The sequence below is a fragment of the Saccostrea echinata genome, unplaced genomic scaffold (genome assembly GCF_033153115.1).
Source record: "Saccostrea echinata isolate AGI-Se365-2 ecotype Australia unplaced genomic scaffold, CSIRO_AGI_Sech_v1 ptg000013l, whole genome shotgun sequence".
In the NCBI taxonomy this organism is placed as follows: Eukaryota; Metazoa; Mollusca; class Bivalvia; order Ostreida; family Ostreidae; genus Saccostrea; species Saccostrea echinata.
In genome coordinates, this window is record NW_026889762.1 from 2462040 (window position 1) to 2483242 (window position 21203).

Genomic DNA, 21203 nt, shown 5'->3' on the forward strand with positions numbered 1-21203 from the left:
AACATGTATTATAATGAGTTATTCAAGTATTTTGAAAAAAAAAATTATTAGGACACTTACGGTAATTTGAATAGGGAACCGGTAGCAGCATCCGGTTCGCCATTCGAATAGTCAATAGGGAATAGGGAATAGCCTTCTAACTTCTGATTGCCCAAGAAATCATGCTTACAGGTGACTATAATGTAGATAGATGTCAAGATGTTCAAATAGTCCCTTAATCTCTTTTTCCTCTGTAATACAAAAATTAGCACAAAATTAATGACCTCTCCTAACAGAATAACTATACCCCACTTACTCCTCGTAATGATAAATTTTATTTCAGACTGATTAAATGTATCAACTTCAGGTATCACAATACCTAGATCTGATCTCAGCCTGTGTAATCTGCTCAAATTTTTCGGAATGCAGCTAAGGTAGAGGAAATATACTTACATGTAAATACTTCTATATGTGTGAAACTGTGACTTATGGAACTTCAGTAATGCAGGAGAACTTCATTGATATTGAGAAAACACAACATGTGTATCTACATGTACACAACTTGTGCTATCCAGATTTTTTATTTAACTTGCTTCCAAAAATAATGTATTTCTATTCTTACATTTGTCCAAATTTGCTCATATCAATACATTTCAGATAAAGATATACGTCTAATATTGAATATTTATTACATATTTTTATACATTTTTAATAGATTTTATAAAGAGAGCCTTGGCTTTTACAGACTCAAACCAAATCAGACCACTCTGTAAATAACTGAAGACAATTTCGAATACAAAGATAGTTCCTCGTTTTGTAATAACGTTCAGTCAGATGCCGCTAAGACATGAAATAGAAGAAAAAAAACTATGTGGAATGGGAATATGTGATAAAAAAGGCTATTGACACAATATTTAGGAATCTCTGTCCTCAGTCTTTAAGTGGATAAACAATTCGCAAACTTGGTCTGCGTAAAGACAAAAAGACATTGGCGAGCATTTTATACACCTTTTTACTGGACATTCGGACAATAGCAAGTTTATTGTCCACAAAGACATCAATTATTTCCCTCGGCTGCGCCTAGTTGATGTCTTTAGGGACAATAAATTTCCTATTGTCCGAATAGTCATTAAATAGGTGTTTTATTATACCTAAGCAGACGTTGCTTGTTTCACGTCATGATTCGAAAAAAAACCATAAGTGTTCCAAAGTGGAATGCGAGGGAAATGGGATGCTGCGGAGAATAGTTCGATGACTATTTCAATATGGGTAAATAGCATAAAAACTATTCCACGGTAGGGGCTGTTTAGAAAAAATAGCAAGTTTATTCGTCATATCTTTATATAGAAGAAAATACAGAGGTATAATAATAGCGGATATCCAATCAAAAACCTATTATGATCAGGTTAAGGTCCCCTTACTTAATATAAATCATAATATCTATTAATTTTTTTCTGGAAAAGGGGGCAAATATCATCATATCCTTCGAAAAAATTATTAGTAAACGACCATTGAATTACATTTGTCTATACCTTTAAGTATCACAATTATGAGACAAGATAAGGGAAATGTTTCCTTTTTAGGCATATTTCAATTCCTTTGATAATTATGAACATCAAAGGTATATGATTTTGTTACGTGAAGTTCTTCAAATGATCACTTCTTTCATAACACATAAATCTCCCGTTTACATATTACTCGGTTATCTTCATGTGGCAATAACTCTAAATAAGAACACAATACTTTAGTTCCCAGTTTATTAACAGAACTTATCATAGTTCATTCAATACAGAAAATTTACAATGAATCTCTAGAAAGTGAATAATCAAAAAAAAAAAAAAGCTTACAATATATCTTTTTCAAATTTTGTCCCGATTCCTTTAAGTACTTAGATAGAACTTAGTGCAAACAAATTGCAAAGATTATAACTGATTATATTTTTTTTTATCAGAATAGTTTATCAGAGAGTTGTGTTCTAAGAACATCTGTCTCGTCAACAAAAGGCTTTTTCGAGTTTAAACTTACGAAAAAAGGAAATAATTACTTTTTGTTCTTCAGAAAGTAACCACCTAAAACAATCGAAAGGGAACATCTACAACATATATAATTTTTAAATGTAACTGAATTTCTTTACCAGGAAAAAAAAATGCCAACATGATGTGTTTTAAAAACTTCAGTAGAATCGTTATACAGTGTCTTGCTAAGTATTCAACGAATAAAAAAACAATAAATAAATAAATTCAGAAATATGTAAATCAAATGCAAACCACCGGCACCAACATACATATAAATAATCAGATTTTTTTTAATGATCATGAAATTTTCAAAGGAAAATAATTTGTATATAGAAGATAAAGATGTCCCTTGACACGTTGAATCATCATCAATAATGTCCTCAGATCAGAACCAGTTTGTATATAGAATAAGTAATTCCCCTAGACACATTTAATCATTATCAATGTCCCCCTCACATTAGTCACAGTATGTATACAGAATAAGTAATGTCCCGAGAAACTTTACCCCTCGCATCTGTCCCAGTTTGTATACAGAAAAAGTGATATCACTAGACACGTTTGACCATCATCAATGTCCCCCTCACATCTCTCCCATCTACAATCAGGGGAAACCAAGGCTGACTCCAGATAGTAGAACCCCAGGGTCCGTTGAAGTAGGCATCGTGGCAATAGTTAAACCACCATCCCCCTCGATTTCTTACAGCACAGCTACCAACCGGGTTTCTATCATTGTCTCTATCAGGGGTAGTAAAGAACATCCCAGATAGAGTGTCACCGCTACTAACGTTTAACATCCTATCACCTATAGAATTGAAGAAAAAAAAGTAATGATACACTCTTAAGCATTTCAAAGGAAAATAACGCTAAAAAGTCCCATTAAGGGGTTTTAACTTGAAGTATCTGGATGAAAATCAGAGAATAACCTTTTTTTCATTTCTTATTTGCGACTGTTAATGGTGATCTAAGGTCGCGAACGAAGTTTTACTGGCGACATGTAGGCGAAGCCGGTCAAATGGATGTGAAACAGGAGAGGAGAAAAATGCGATGGACCAGACCGGGATTCGAACCCAGGACCTGAATCTCCAGTCAGGTGCTCTACCAACTCAACTTTCTGGCCAACGGCGATCAAGCCCGTCTGACCGCCACATTCCTTCCTCCTTAAAGGTCCTCAGCCCTGAAGACACCAACCTAGTTTTCAAGGGCAAGACAGGGCACCAAATGTTACTGGCGAGGGAGAAAAATCCTACGGACCAGACCGGGGTTCGAACCTGGGAACCCTGAATCTCCAATTAGGTGCTCTACCAACTGAGCTATCTGGCCACTGGCGATCGAACCTGCTTGACTGCAAGAATATGTTTGCGATCCTTAATCAACGTTAACGATCGTAAAGAACAAATGCGAAGATAGTTATTCCAATTCTATTGCAATCTATGCATTTTGTTGGATGTTTACGCCTTATTTTGTTGAGATTTGTAATGTGAAATACACAAAAGGTTTATGCTTTGTGTCGTTCTATTATGACGTCACAATAAAAAGTTCCCACTTTCATCAATGTTTATTTAACTGCTTCAAACATCAGAAAATTAGCCAATCAAACTGCAAATCAAAACACGAAATTTTCTTAGTTTGTTTTATACATATGCATGTCTTTCCCACGCTCTAACGTGTTTGTTATGTACTCATGTCACCTGTAACGTACCTAATGTCCCTATGGCAGGTCCATCCATAAAGAGTTGATAATTCTCCGCTTCATCGGAAACAGAAAATCGACCATACAACTCAAATAAAGTCGTGCCATCCACTTGAGTTATGGAAACATAGAGAGATGAGTCATTTCCCTTTGTTAATTGGTGGATCACATCATTTCCTGTTTAAAAGTATATCAACAATTCAATCAATAAGGGAATAACAATACAATTTCTATTTCCAGCATAAGTAAAATATAAGGAAGAAACAAATTACATTTTAAGCTATCTAGTGCATTCTTCATATATTTCTATGTTAATACAATGACCTTGTCAGCAAATACAATCTATCGTAAAGTCGTTGACTGACGTTTTTCATACAATCTGTTAGGACATTATTTTCACACTGAATTGTCTACGGATTTTTCCGTTTGCCCGATCATGACAAGGAGCACACGGCAGGTGTGACCGGTCGACAGGGGATGCTCACTCCTCTATAGCACCTGACCCTACCTCTGATGTTCATAGAGGTCCGTGTTTTTCCTCCTCCCAAGTTTGTATTGTTTCAATGGGCTTTTGAGTTTGATTACTGTTCGTTATCTTAATATTTCGTATATATATTAGGTATTTGTGGACTATTTTGACAATGTCTTATATACATGTAGGTAGAAAAAAGACATAATCGCGTGTTCTTCCTCTCATCAGTAAGGTACGAGTATTTACAAAGGTTTCAAAACGAAATTAAGAATAAGGAGAAGCTCCAACAAATACATATGATCAATACCTGACTGATTATACAAATTTATGATTGTATACCTGACATAACACGAACGTATGATCGTAAATCAATACTTGACATATCATAAAAGTATGAAGTAAATCGATATACGGTACCAATTGTGATGCACCAGATGCACATTTCGACAAATTACGTCTCTTCAGTGATGCTCAAGCCGAAACCTTGGAAATCCAAAATATTTAAATAAAAAGACTTGGAAGAGCTGAAAAAAGGTGCCAAAGACTGGAGCCTAATACGTCGAAGGATCAGAGCTATGCATGAGGGAGATAATCCTTAATTTTGAAATAAATTTCTAAATATTACCACAGCAATTAAATATAAACTAAGTAAATACCTGACATGTAATAAACGTATGATCTTAAGTCAAAACATGATATATCATAAACGTATGATCATAAGTCAATACCTGACATATCATAAATGTATGAACGTAAGTCAAAATCTGGTATTTCATAAATATTATCATAAGTCAATACCCGACATATCACACGCATACGCAGGAATGTATGATCGTAGGTCAAACCTTGCTGATTTTATTTGTACGATTACATTTTCTCGTAGCTCAGTTAGAAATGCAGAAAACCAAAGATAAGGAGTATGGCGACACTTTGGAATTATTTACCTTCACTAAGACTCTCGTAACATTTTTTTTAAAACTCAAGATAGTGAATAATAATACAGGGCAGGGTGTGCAAAGTAACATAATTCTCTCGATACTAAAATTTAATTTGCTTTGAGCAAGAGAAGCAGGATCAACATCTTCCAACACATATTCTTCAATACTAGACATGTACAAAACTTCAGTATTCACAAAGTTAAATTATTCATTTGGTAATTTGATATTCAACAGGTCAAAACGTTGCGAAAATCATTTGCTATGATAGATCACCTGTAAGAATAACAGTTTTTAAAGATAACAGACGCATGCTCCTTGCACCTGATAACCTTCCTTTTGATATAAAATTATGTATACAAAGTCCCATTGTAGAACAACAGATAAACATGAGGTGACTATATACATAGTAAAAGAAGTGAGCGTCCTCATCACTCTAAAGATATTCCAGAAATTGTAATCAACTTCACTTACGAAAGCGGCTCATCATTTTGTATATGCAAACCTTCAATTAATGTAATTATATAAAGTTGTTGGTTAGATACTTACCATTAAAAGTAAAAGGCTCGCGTTGAAAGTTAATTTTGTCGCATAGTTTGCATGTACTTATTACTAAGAGCATTCATCCTTTATCTTCTAATGAATCACACAACAAATAATTATTCTAATAAATATTTTGCAGTCGTTTCTTCCATGCAAAATTTTACTTGTCCCGAAAAAGGTCTTTAGTCAAATTCAGCAACGTATAAATGATCGGATTTTAAGTTTTACAATTTACCGATCCAGACTTCCTGATCCGGTACACCAAAACCATTCTTATAATCCGTCCAGATCCTGTCAAAGCCCACAGAACCATCCACTCGTTTTTGGATTACCTTAAAATGATTATCAATCTTTATAATAATAATCATTCAGAAAGATTAAATCAATCAAGCAGCAGCAACAGCAACAATAATAACAAAAACAACTATTATTATTATTATTATTAGTGTCTTCCGTCTCCAACGGAAGAAACTTCTATTATTCTTATGTTTCTTTTTCACTTTTATTATAAAGGTCTTCCGTCTTCACGGAAGACCTTATAGTGATTCTATTGTTTGTTATTAAGGTCTTTCGTTTTCACGGAAGAACTTATAGTGATTCTACTGTTTCTTATTAAGGTCTTTCGTTTTCACGGAAGACCTTATAGTGATTCTATCGTTTCTTATTAAGGGTTTTCCATCTCCAACGGAAGGGCCTGCTATTATTTTATTGTTTCTTTTTCACTTTTATTATTATTAGGGTCTTGCGTCTTCAGCCGAAGACCCTTCTATTATTCTTATGTTTCTTTTTTCAACTTTCTTATTATTAGGATCTTCCGTCTCCACGGAAGGCCTTATAATGATTCTATTGTTTCTTCTTATTAAGGTCTTCTGTCTTCACGGTAGACCTTTTAGTGATTCTACTGTTTCTTATTATTAAGGTCTTCCGTCTTCAGCGGAAGACCTTCTTGTTATTCTTAGGTTTCTTTTTCAATTTTATTATTATTATTGTTTTTTTTTCTTACCGATTTTGTGCACGCGATTTCTCGAAAACGGCTCGATGGATGTCCATGAATCTTTTAGGACATATGTAACATCAGTTGAACCTTATGCTTTTTTTCTGTTTTGATGACGTCACTTCCGGTCCCGAGATATTGCCGATTTAATGGTTTTCGAAGGGTCGGGCTGTCCCCAGATTTTCCCATATACGGCTTTAATTAGAAACATGAAACTTTCAGGTATGGTAGACCTATCTCTGTAGATATGCGGAAGGCGTTTCATTTTTATCGGAAGTGCCGCGCGTCGGCGCTCGCTATGGCCCGAAAAAAGTCCTATCGGGAATTTAAATTTTCTAACACTTTTTCTATAATATCTTTTTACCTGTAAATGTTTTGTTAAAACATATAGAACAAAAGTTGTGTAGAATGTTACGATCTTTCAAAGGATACCAATAATAAGGGCCTGGCCCCTAACATTAGGGAGCTAGAGGGGCCAAAAGTGTTTTCCTGATATCTCAAAAAGTATTGAGAATTTGTATAGCATCAAAGAAGCAAAGTTGTTCAAAATGATAAGTAGCAGCTAAGGAGACCATTAAAAGTCGTCAAAATGACGTCACTTCCGGTCACACCGAGAGTAATGGTAAATGGCTCATTTTTGCACATATGACCGTAGAAGTCTCTCGATCTCAATCTCATCTCCTTCAAATTTAGACGGAAGACTTATTTGTTGCTTTGCAACAAGCTCGTCTAGTTATTATTATTTTCTATTTTTCATTTTTATTTTTTTTTTTTTTGACCTTTTCAAATTGCGATATCTCAAAAACTACTCAATGATTTTCACCCAAATTTTCAGGAATTATGTATTATCTTATGCCATTTTAAAATCTTGAAAATTACTTCCGGTCAGGAATTATTACGATTTTTCACTTTTTCCACTAAAAATCTAGTCCGTGAATGTTCTCAGAAACTGTTTAAGGTAGAAGTCTGAAACTTTCAGGTATGATAGAATGTGATTTGTAGATGTCTGATGAAAACATTTCGTGTTTCGTCGCCACTTCCGGTCGTCAAAAGAGGTGATTTGAAACGGTAATTTTTAAAACTATTTTGTTTTCAATATTTTTTAATGATATTAATAGGTTAAATAGAGAGTCTTATCAGAATGCTAATTATGTAATTTGTTTAAAAATTAATTAACCCGTACTCTAGATATTTATTACTTGCTACTTTGATGCGATGGTCTTTGATAGCGTAATGGTTAGCGTGTTGAATTTTCATGCGGTCGACTCGGATTCAATCCCCAGAATGTCCGATTTTTTTCCAACTGTTGTTTGGGCTCAAATGTAAGATTTCATCTTTGAAGGGGGGGGGGGGGGGGGGCTATGTCGTTCGACTTCATAGCAATGGTGTTTGACTTCACAAAAGCAGTGTGCCTTTTTACTCCTTCATAAAGAGTTTGCAGTTGAATTTTGCACTTATTAATGTGCATACATTCAATTGTGATATGACAAAACAAGGTAAATGTAAATGTGGCTAGGTACTTATGCAATGGAATCACAATCTGGAGATTCGTCAAATTATATTTTGAAAGTAGAATTTATTATTTTCTCATCTTGATTGAATAACAAATAGCAATTTTAAATAAGAGGGGAAAAACTTAAATGACATTTAGTTCAGAGCAAGATCCGTCATAATTAAAAGCTCAAAGCAACTTAGCACATAAAGGTAGGTTAATTATTGATAATCAGTGTATTAACACAATAAAAAATGCTTTCACGTACTACATCAGCAAATTGTCAATCAATTTGTTATGCCTGTGTGGTGCTGACTCGGGGGATGGGGGGGGGGATTAACCAAATGCATGAAATCAGGTAAAATAAAACAAATCAGTGTAGATAGTCCTTAAATGAAAAAAAATCTTATTTATCATAATTTTATATTTTGTACAATCAAGTGTGAGAATCTCAAATTTAAAAAAAAAATTCACACAAAGATGATGTGTACGTAGGTCCCCCCCCCCCCTTCCATAAAATGATGTCTCGTATTTTTTTCTGTTCCAGTTTGCAATATTTTCAAAATATAAACGTTTAATTATATTTTATGTATGAAGGTGTTTTATAGGGAATGCACAACATAACATGTTGTTTAATGAGGAATCAACTTCTCCAAAGACAGAAAAGGGACGGAAGACCTTCTTGCTGTCATGGCAACAAGGTTTCTAGTTATTAAGGTCTTTTGTCTTCAGCGGAAGACCTTCTTATTATTATGTTATTTCTTTTTCACTATTATTATTATTATTTTTCCTACCGATTTTGTGCAGACGATTTCCGGACAATGTCTCGATGGATTTTCATGAAACTTTCAGAAATGATGATATATGAAATGAGCTTGAACCTTTTTTTCGTAATTTTGCCGACGTCACTTTCGGTCGCGAGTTATGGCTGATTTACTGATTTTAAAATGCAATTTTGTTCAGGCGCTTTCTCAAAAATGGTTAAAGATTTAGTAATGAAACTTTCAGGGATGATAGTTCGTGACTCTTAAATTTGGTATACGGGTTTCATTTTTTCAGGCACCACTTGTTGTCCACTGGAAGTAGTTTTAAAATATCGAATTTTTAATTTTTTCATTTTTTAACAAATGTATGTGTTCATATAGAGTGTTGACGAATGTTTAAAGTCATATTATTTCAACCGAAAGTACGGCTTACCGAAACCGGAAGTAGCCTAAAATTGAGTATTTTTCATAGAAACTTTCAGGGATAATTCATACATGCTAAATGTGCAATATACATGTGTTCTTAGCACTTCCGGTCACAACCGGATGTGACTTTAGAAGAACTAGAAGTAATTTGAAAATAAAAGAATTCGTGTCTGATTTGTTTCTAAATATATTTCAAAGGGTTTTAGGTGACATTTCCCTCAAGAATTATAATTGCTTTTTCACCTTTCAAAGACCCTCATATATCAGAAATCAAACGGAAGACCAACTCGTTGCTTTGCAACGAGATTGCATCTAGTTAAGGTCTTTCGTCTTCAGCGGAAGACCTTCTTGTTATTCTTAGGTTTCTTTTTCACTTTTATTAAGGTCTTCCGTCTCAACGGAAGACCTTCTTATTATTCTGTTGTTTCTTTTCAACTTTTTTTATTATTATTATTCTAACCGATTTTGTCCACGCGATTTCTCGTAAATGCATGGATGGATTTTCATGAAACTTTTAGCAATGATGGCAAGTTACATGAACTTAAGGCATCCTTTTTTTATTTTGATGATGTCACTTCCGGTCGCGAGTTATTCCCGATTTCCTTTATTTATATTGAAATTTTGTCCGGGTCTCTCCTCTAAAATGGTTAAAGATAGAGTCATGAAACTTTCTGGGATAATAGATCATGATCTGTAAATTTGTCTCCGGTGTTTTGTTTTTTCCGGCGTCTCTTCCGTTGTCCACCGGAAGTAGTTTAAAAATATGCAATTTTTAAATTTTTCCATTTTTGAATGTTTATAACATTAACATATACAGTGTTTCAAGTCATTTCATTCCCACCGGAAGTTGTAATTCTAAACCGGAAGTTGTCCAAAAATGAGTATTTTTCATCCAAACTTTCAGGAAATATTTGTACACACTCATTGTGGAGTTTTAAGTTGTTTTGAGCACTTCTCTTGTCATATCGGAAGTAAATTTAAAAGAACCGGAAATGGGATGAAATTAAAAGATATCATTCTTTCATGTGTTTCTAAACCTATTTTAAATAATTCAATCGCCTATTTTATTCAAATATACTTGTTCTTCCTTCTTTGTTTGTGTAAATCTATCAAGCAGTCAACGTCGTAAATTGGACGGAACACCTATTCGTTGCTTTGCAACGAGCTTTGCTCTAGTTATTATTAATTTTTTTTTTCTTACCGATTTTGTGCACGCGATTTCTCGAAAACGGCTCGATGGATTTCCGTGAAACTTTCAGGACTTATGTATCATCACTTGATCCTTGTGCGTTTTTTTCTGTTTTGATGACGTCTCTTCCGGTCCGGAGATATTGTCGATTTAATGATTTTTGAAGGGTCAGGCTGTCCCCAGATTTTCCCATATACGGCTTTAGTTAGAAACATGAAACTTTCAGGTATGGTAGACCTATGTCTGTAGATATGCATAACGCATTTCATTTTTACCGGAAATGCCGCACGTCGGCGCTCGCTATGGCCCGAAAAATGTCCTATCTGGAATTTTAAATTTCTTAGCACATTTTCTATACTATTTTTTTTTACCTGTAAATGTTTTGTTAAAACATATAGAACAAAAGTTGTGTAGAATGTTACGATCTTTCAAAGCATACCAACAATAAGGGCCTGGCCCCTAACATTAGAGAGCTAGAGGGGCCAAAAGTGTTTTCCTGATATCTCAAAAAGTATCGAGAATTTGTATAGCTTCATAGAAAAAAAGTTGTTCAAAATGATAAGTAGCAGCTAAGGTGACCATTAAAAGTCGTCAAAATGACGTCACTTCCGGTCACACCAAGAGTAATGGTAAATGGCTCATTTTTGCACATATGACCATAGAAGTCTCTCGGTCTCAATCTCATCTCCTTGAGATTTAGACGGAAGACTTATTTGTTGCTTTGCAACAAGCTCGTCTAGTTAAGGTCTTCCGTCTCCACGGAAGACCTAATCGTGATTCTATTGTTTCTTATTATTATTATTAGGTCTTCCGTTCACAACGGAAGACCTATAGTGATTCTATTGTTTCTTCTTCTTCTTCTTATTATTATTATTATTCTTTTTTTTTCAGACAAAATTTTGTGCACGCGATTTCTCGAAAACTATTCAATGAATTTCCTTGAAATTTTCAGGGATAAAAGGTCTTTATATGAATTTTATATAAAATTCCTTTTTTTTGTAAATTCGGTTCCAGTGCCAAGTTATGGACAATTTTCTGATTTTAAAATGAAATTTTGTCCGCGAGTGTTCTCAAGAATGGCTTAAGATATTAACTCGAGACGTGTAAGAGATGATAGAACAAGATTTTTAGATTGGAGAAGGCACCTTTTCGTTCGTGGTCGGTACTTCCGGTCGCTTACGGAAGTGATCAAAGAAATCGTTAAATTTCAACTTTCCTTTTTTAGATCAATTCTTACATCACATTATAACATCTATTTTGTAGTTTTGAAATATGTTGGTCCCACCGGAAACAAAAACGTCAACTTCCGGTTATAAGAGAAAAACTACATAATTTGAGTATTTTTCTTTTCCATTAATATCTTTTGTAGATAAAGTATTTGGAGTGAATTTTAAATATGTTATTCAGACAGCAAATGACTAGAGTAACCTCAAATATCTTTCAAAAATTCGCTTCCGGTCGCGTGTTTTTCTGTCCTAAATATGAGAAGTTGTCTGAGCAAGATCTCGGAAACGGTAAGAGATTAAGACACCAGACTTATATGAGCAACAGACCTTAAGGTGTAGCCAAAACCACTTGGGTTCAGAGCGTCAGCCGTCACTTTCGGTCGTCACAGGAAGTGATCAAAGAAATCGAAAATTTCAACTTTTCTCTTTTTATTTAAAAATTGTATCACTTTATTGCATCTTTTTCGCAGATTCGCAAGATGTTGGTCCCACAGGAAACAAAAACGACAACTTCCGGTTATAAGAGAAAAACTACAAGATTTGAGTATTTTACATTTCTATAAATATTCTTTATAGATAATGCATTTGAAATGAATTTTAAATATGTTATTCAGACTGCAAATGTCTAGAGTAACCTCAAATATCTTTCAAAAATTAACTTCCGGTCGCGTGTTTTTCTGTCCTCAAAATGAAAAATTGTCTGAGCGAGATCTCAAAAACAGGTAAAAGATTAAAACACCAAATTTTTATGAGTAGCAGACTTTGAGGAGTAGGCAAACCCATTTTGGTTAAACGCGTCAGTCGTAACTTCCGGTCGTCACAGGAAGTGATCAAAAAAATCAAAAATTTTAACTTTTCTTTTTTAAATTAAAGTTTGCATCCCTTTATTGCATCTCTTTCGCTGTTTTGAAATATGTTAGATTCCACCGGAAACAAAAACGTCAACTTCCGGTTTTAGGTGATAAACTACGTTATTTCGATATTTAACTATCTCATAAGTATTGCTTATCGATAAAGTACTTGAAATGTTTTTATGCATTTTGTAGATACTGCAGATGTATAGAGAAACGTCAGAGATTTTTTATAAAATTCACTTCCGGTCGCGTGTTTACCTGTCCTCTGAATTAGAATTTGTTCTCACAATATTACTCAGCAACAGTAAACGACTGAAGTCTAAAACTTTCAGGACTGATAGTCAGTCATCAGTTTATTTGAATGGCGAGGAAATCTTGTATCGCCGTTACTTCCGGTCGTGACAGGAAGTGATGCAAAAAAAGTAAATGGTTAATGGTTAGCACGTTGGATTTTCACGCTGACAACCAGGGTTAAATCTCCAGAGTGTCTGAATTTCTTTTATCACCTTTTCAGCTTGAATTTACGTTTTTATTTTCAAAATCGGACGGAAGACCTCTCATTGCTCGCATTGAGTTTCTAGTTATTATTATTACTCTTTTTTTTTAGACAAAATTTTGTGCACGCGATTTCTCGAACACTATTCAATAAATTTCTTGAAATTTTCAGAGATAAAAGGTCTTTATATGAATTTCAAATACAATTCAGTTTTTTGGAAAATTCGGTTCCAGTGCCAAGTTATGGACAATTTTCTGATTTTAAAATGAAATTTTGTCCTCGAAGGATTTGAGGAACGGCTAAAGATATGAACTGAAGACTTATTAGAGATGATAGAACATGACTTCTAAATGTTCAAAATTCCTTTGTTTTTCGTCAGCAGTACTTTCGGTTGCTACCGGAAGCGAATTAAAAAAAGTCGAATTTTTCACCTTTTTTGTTTTTCAACATTTTTCTATGATATTAATAGGGTTAATAGAAACTTTTTTCAAAGTGCTAAATATATAATTTGTTTTAAAATTGATGAACCCAAAATCTAGAGAATTATTATTATTCTTTTTTTCAGACAAAATTTTGTGCACTCGATTTCTCGAACACTGTTCAATGAATTCCTTAGAAATATTTAGGGATAAAAGGTCTTCATATGAATTTTACATAACCTTTTATTTTTGCTTAACGTCCCCAATAAGTAGTTGAAGTACCGGCCCCAAAATATTTCATTTGCAAATATCTCGGAAACGAAAAAGAATTTCTAAATAGTTGTTGAACAAAAAGTATTCAAAATCATGAGAGCGTTAAAGTGGTATGAAGAAAAATGAGCTGGTTCCTCGAAAAAAAAAAAGGCCAAGAGGGGCCAAAAGACTTTAATCAATAACTCTTTAACGATCAATATTTTGTAATACATTGCTATAGCAAAATGTTTATCTCACCAATTTACAACTATATATTATGATATTCAGATCATATGTTACATGATAAGGGGCCATAAGGGGCAGAATGCAAAATCTTTGATGCTTTACCTCTCAAAAGTGAGAAATGTTTTGTTGAGCGATATCGATCAAAAGATATTCAAAATAACTAAACAATATGCAACTTACAATTTTTTGCTAAACGTCCCAATTAAGGAGTTGAAGGGCTGACCCCTAAATACTTCTTTTGCGATTATCTCGAAAACGAAAAAGAATTTCTGAATACCGTAAATCACTTTTTTTCCGAGATCTTAATTTTCGCGTAATTATGCAAGTCTGTCTGCTAGCGAAAATTTTATTCTCGCGTATAATTGTATTGTTAAAGATTATGTACAACAAAAAGCAGACCTCGCGAAAATTTTGTCTCGCTCATAAATATCAAATAGCCATCTCAAGAAAATAAGGTGTCCCGAAAATAATGTGATCTACAGTAGTCGTTGAACAAAAAGTGTTTAAAATCATGAGAGCTTTAATGCGATATCAAGAAAAAAAAAGTCTGATCCCTTAAATTAGGGGCCGGCCGAAAGTATTCAATCAATTACTCTTTAATGATCAATATTTTGTAATATATTACTGAAGCGAAATAGTGCATCTTCACACTCTTTTACTATATAACATGATGGTGACATCATATGTTATGCAATAAGGGATCATTAGGGGCCTGATTGCATAATCTTTGGCGCAATATATAATCATTTAGGACTTGAAGGGCCTGCCCATAATATTTCTTTTGCATATATCTCGGAAACGAAAAAGAACTTCTGAATAGTTGTTGAACAAAGAGTGTTCAAAGTCATGAGAGCTTTAAGATGATATCAAGAAAAAGGGACTCATTTCTGACATGAGGGGCCAAGACGGGCCAAAAGTCTTTAATCTATAACCCTTTAATGATCAATATATTGATACACATTACTGAAGCAAAATTGTTTGTCTTAACAATTTATTCATATCATTGTATTTGAACGAAAATCTAAGTCAAATTCTTATCTCATCAAAAATCGGACGGAAGACCCACTCGTTGCTCGCAACGAGATCGCATCTAGTTATTATTAAGGTCTTTCGTCTCAACGGAAGACCTTCTTATTATTCTGTTGTTTCTTTTCAACTTTTTTATAAAGGTCTTCCGTCCCAACGGAAGACCTTCTACTGATTCTGATGGTTAAGATTATTATTCTTTTTTTTTTCTTCTTTTTCCTAGACGCCAACTTTGAGACCTCATATCTCGCTCATTTTTCAACGGATTTTGCTCAAATTTGCAGAGTTTATAGACGTTACAAAACTCAATCAGAATGCTGTCAAACAATTCAAAAAGTCACTTCCACTTTTGAGTTATTCCCCTTTAAATGAAAATTTAGGTGCCTTTTTTCCAGACAAAGGCTCCGAGACTACAAAAGCTGGAGCAGAAATTCTACCGAATTTAAATAATAGAAGGATTGAAGTTGTGCACATCGGTTTTTGTTTTTCGATTTCTGTATTCAAAATGGCGCTATATAAGGGTTAAAAATTAGAACGCCTAAAAGAGCGAAAATTAGACATATTTTCCTTTGTATCTTTAAAACTAAGAATATTTTGATAAAACATGTAGAATAAAAGTTGTGCACAATTTTAAGGCCTTTCATTTGACACCCCTAAAAAGGGGTTGGCCCCTAAAATTAGGGATCTGGAGCCCTTTAAAGTTTTTGCTTTATAACTCAAAAACGGTAAATATTTCGAAATGGCTGCTGTTAAAAAAGTTGTTCTTTGACGTCTTATTGATCTCATGAAAATGTTATTTTGTTCGAGTCTTGTGTTTTTAATGAGCCAGAAGCTTGACCCATATACAGGTAACTGTTTTCATTCAGCAAGTAAACGAGAGCTCTTCATGCGTGTAACTAAAACAAACTTACTATAAATAATAAACCTGGCTATATAAGATGCTAATATTCTTTAGAATAAGGGTCTTGAAGTGTTTTGTGCTTTATTTTCAAGTTATTTACTGACAACTTTCCCTTTAATTTCATTTTTTTTCAAATTCGGTCTACTAAAAAAGGAAAAAAGATGACCTTTTCTTCTATCATATAAAAAACAAACAATATAGTGAGAAAATAAAACATAACTGAAGCATACACTATTCACAGCCATTAAGTGCACGCCTTTTACATTCACCTTGTGTGTTTACAATTATGTAACACCTCCCTCGATAGCGCGTGTCAAAGGAGGTCACCGGGGATCAATCGGTGTGTGAACCAGCGACCTACGGTCATACACAAAACAAACCATAGAATGGCCATTCCAAATTCATTTTGTAAACTAAGTCATGAGCGGATAAATATGTTGAATCTTTCAGATTATTTTATAATATCTTTGATTAAATCGCTAGGGCATTTCATTTAATATTTTATTCGCTGAATTACAAGAAAGTTGCATAATTATTTTTATAAACAATTCATTTCTCGATATCGAGGTAATTGTCTGTTTTATTTCAAATAATATTCAAAATATGTTACATTTAGTTAAATAATTCCTACAAGTGATGGAACTTTTGAAACTTAAAATATACATGTATGTAATCTAATATACGTTCTTTCGTCGACGCCCTTTAAATGTACAACTCTATATATATATATATATATATATATATATATATATATATATATATATATATATATATATATATATATATATATATATATATATATATATATATATATATATATATATAAAGATACCGTCCATCCACCGTCCAGTGTCTCCATGTCGCAGTAAACTTGAACAGGATTGGATATATTCCCATTAAGATAAATGTTGTACACACCAGAATTGTTTTGATCACTTTCCCGAATATCCTTACAATCCACAGGAAGAACTGAAGCAGAACAAAGAAATGAATACAGAGATTGTATGCTGAAATAAAAAGACATCTTTAATTGACAGGATAAAGATCCGTGTAGATCGACATGCAGATTATAAGTAGGAGTGTCATAAAAAGGTTAAGTGCAATTATACCGAGGTTGAATTTTGTATCATATTCTAAATATTTTTGCAAATATTTTTTAATGTCCTGATGCTAAATGAACTGAATTTTTGCTGATAATGTTTAATTTTTTTTTCCTTGCCTAAGACCACAATGTCAAATTTATGGATGGGGTTTATTTAATTTTTGTACATCGATTGACTAATACTTATCACGATATAATTATTGATGATATCAGTTGGCAAGTTTGCACCTATTATTTGCTCTAATTGTCAAATAAAGAAACAATGATTAACATTTTTTTTTATTTCAAGGTCTTATTAAGGAAAGATTTTGAGGTCTTATTAAGGACAGATTTTCTTCAGCTTCACCGTTCACGGTAGCTCAGTCGGTAAGGCGCTCGCTTCTTGATCGGGGGGTCGTGAGTTCGAATCTCGGCCGCGACTGACCTAAGTCGATAAAAAATGGGTACAAATGTTCCTTCGCCATGCGCTCGGCACTTTGAAGTGAAAGTTGCGGGTCCTTCGGATGAGACCTTAAAAACCGAGGCCCCGTGTCTCGACAGGCGTTGGCACGATAAAGATCCCTCAATGCTCAATGGCCTGAGTGCCGAGTAAAGGTCAAAATTTGAAGCCCTTCACAGGCATATGGTGACGTCTCTTTATGAGTGAAAAATTCTCGAATGGGACGTAAAACAACATACAGTCAATCAATCAATCGATCTTCAGCTTCAAGTTATTTAAAAGCCACCATTTTCAAGTAGTTTAAATACTACATTGAAATGAAGGAGCTACATTGTCATTAAAATACACTTTTTACGATATTATTAAAATAAAAAAGAAAATTCTTCATTTTTTCATAATAGTACTCTAAGAAGCAGGTAAATTGTAAGAAGAGTAATTTCTATGCGTCAAAATAATGTACGTGCAATCATTCTAAAATATGACACAATATAAGTGTAACAGGGATGTGGAATCAAACAAAAACTCCTGTCAGAGTTCAAAATTATTCATTGCAAACAGTGGAGTGAAATATGAAGATAACGAACAATAATCAAGTTAAAAAGTTGATTGAAGCAAAACAAACTGGGGGCAAGGCAAACAAGACCTATGAAAACATCAGAGGTAGGATCAGGATCCATGGAGGAGTAAGCGTCTCCTGTCGACAGGTCACACCCGCCGTGTGAGTTATACGAATAGAACATAGTGGAATCATAGCCCATTCTAAGAGAACAGGCTTTCCCACAAATATGTTTAATATAAGTATGACTATGAATGGTGATGACAACAGACTCAGAGAAGAAAACAAAGAGTGATCGGAATAAGAGGGAGAGCTTTAAAGAAAACCAATCGAACAAAAACCTTTCAAATCAAGAACCAATAAAAACCAAAATAACAATTGTCCACTTCAATACACCGGATCAATACCCTTGGTTATATAAAAAATTGATTTTGTATATAATTTTTTTCTTCCTAAAATTTAACAAAATGTACAGTAAGGGAAAACGAAAGAGTGGACCTAGGTTTTGAATATCAAATTTAAGGGGAGACAGGACACATGCCACTTGACGCAATTGACTATTTCATAGTCACCGTAAATGTAGGTGCTAAACATTATTCAAATCATCAATATATGTGTAATTTTTGTACAACTTGTTAAGCTTCAACATTTAATGTTAAAATACTTAAGAGTTTTAAACGATCATGTAAATATTTTTAAAAAATGTGAAATTGATTGATCCACCCCTGTATTTCTTTACGCGGAAATCTTACAGGTCAGTGACGTCATATATGATCTCTACGTGCTGTGAGATCAAGTACAGGTTGATTACCTGCTCAGTCGTATTACATAAAAACAGGTCACAGTCAATGCATGGTGATGGATTTTTTAAAGCTGGAATTGCAATAATAAATTTTGCGTGTTTGGTAGCGAGATTTTCTGAATTTATATTCCATATTGCTTGTTTAAGTTATCGTGTGACGTCACAGTTGTTTTTCCCTTACTCGGAAAATGTGAACATGAATCATCTTTACCACGATTATGTCTTGTTCAAGGATGTCCTGTGCGATATTGGGGTACGCTTCACCTTTCGATATTGATACAATTAATAATTACGATGAAGGACTTCAGTTCTATCATAATTTTTAAAATATTTATTGAGAGATTTTTTTTCCCAAGTGAATTTTTTGTCGTGGAAGCTGTCTTGAAAAGTGCATAATTTATCCAAACCATATACATTATGAAATATGAAAAAGTGCTTTAAGAATTCTAAACTTTTTTATATTCTGAAATACTTGAAAAGATACACGTTCTCATACGTATTTTTTTTTTTTTTTTTTTTTTTTTTTTTTTGCTCAAAAATTCCCCTTATGGACTCAATAATGGACCCGTAAACATGAAGACCAAAGGAACCAAAACGCCATACAAACACTGTACGGAACGATATTTGTATGGCGATATCTCTTAAAGAAGTCAAGAAATCTGATGACAGAACTGTTTTAAGATATGTAGGACATATTAAATTAGAAATATACAATATGTGACAAAAATTGATTGACTAGATTTTTTTCAGCTCATTGTCCTGTTCCTCTTTAAATAAATTAAAATATATATTCTGACCAAGTTCTATAAATTTATTTTATATACAAAACCTAACACTAATACATTTGTCCGACATAAAATAAAATGCCATAAACTAGGCCGATGCGTTTTCACTTAATAGCAATTTTTGAAACCATAAATGAAAGTTATAAGCAGATTGACTAGTGATATATTTATTTTTCAAGCAGTATAGAGACTCTCAAATACTTACAAATACGTGGATAATTTTTAGGGAGAGAAAGGGAAGGAAGAGGGGACTCTGTAAAAATTTCTTTGAAACCCCATTTGTGGTCAAACATCTCAAAAGAGTAAGGAATGCCTTTTTCAAATCAAAACAATACAACATTCAATTGTTGTTATTTCTCATCACGAATTAGTAATCAGGAAGATATAGGGATAAACATAAATGTAGGTTAAAGAAATATCCAACCGAGGAAGAAAAAAAAAATAACAGACGGTCAAACTTATTAACACTGCTAAGTTGTCAAAGAAACTATTTTTACAGTAATCAATATTGATGGTTAATGATTGTTTGATAGAACCGTGTTCTACTGTAAGCAATAATTATCCCCGTTATAAACGTTGACATAGCCGAACCTGTAATCTCGTGTACTGGATTGGTCTTTATAAAAGTCTCTCCATTCTTGCAATTATGGCTTTCACATACATAGATTATTAAGATTAACGGTAAAAGGATATGTTCTTGCAAAGCAAAAAAAAAAATAATAATAATAATAAAAAAAAAAAAAAAAAAAAAAAAAAAAAAAAAAAAAAAAACAGTAAAAACAAACAGAAAAAAAACCCAAACAAACAAAAAGCAAGCAAACAAACTAATAAACAGATAAAACTTTATTTTCATATTATGAATATGCAATCCTTTTGGACGTAAGTATTAATCTTTAGGAGCCCTGCTCTATTTTAAATGATAAACAAATTACCTTGACAATTTTCCCCGAAAGAACCAATGGTACAGTTGCAGGTGTATCCTCGTGCACTGGACTGGTCTGCCACACAAGTTCCTCCGTTCTGACAATCATTATTGTCACACACATTTACTGTAGATACAATATTGAAATCTAAGAAATTCCCAGTAATTATCAATGGTTCAAAAGAAAGTGGCTCCCATTAGCCATGTACCTCAGATCAGTTGACTCGACACTTATTTAGTGTTTCGGCGGTATGATACAAGGTTTAATATTGATTAGATGCAAATCCACCATCATCACAAGCCTAACTGCACATCTGTTGTACAGATTATTACATTAGCGAGGAGGGGAGCATACTACCTGCATTCTTACTGTGTTTATATGACATAATAAGTATTGTCATTATGTTGTCAATTTATGCATTAAATGGTATATTTGTCATAACCCACCCCTTTGAAACTGGAAATAATCGCAATATGACCTCACTCAGAAAGGTATCAATCTATTCGATGTTACATTGAAGACTTCCCGGGGTCAGCCCACCCTTCTAGAATTTGAAATGAAAATCATTTTATCCCGCCCCATGTTCTCAATTTCTACATGTCAAGAAAAAATAGGGTATGTGTATAATATGATCAAGCCATGATGTGTGTGGGGGGAGGGGGGGGGGAGAGTAGCCT

At 33.6% G+C, this 21203-nt stretch overlaps 1 protein-coding gene across 1 annotated transcript; it reads right to left on the minus strand.

Annotated features, from left to right (window-relative positions):
• Positions 1-1805: 1805 nt before the first annotated feature.
• On the minus strand, positions 1806-20640 carry LOC133186345 (fibroleukin-like). Its single transcript, XM_061321598.1, has 5 exons — positions 20536-20640; positions 16752-16888; positions 5870-5966; positions 3694-3861; positions 1806-2796 (listed from the first exon to the last, which is right to left on the minus strand). Exons 2-5 carry the CDS (start codon positions 16776-16778, stop codon positions 2543-2545), a joined length of 546 nt encoding a protein of 181 aa, XP_061177582.1. The 5' UTR covers positions 16779-16888; positions 20536-20640; the 3' UTR covers positions 1806-2542.
• Positions 20641-21203: the final 563 nt, after the last annotated feature.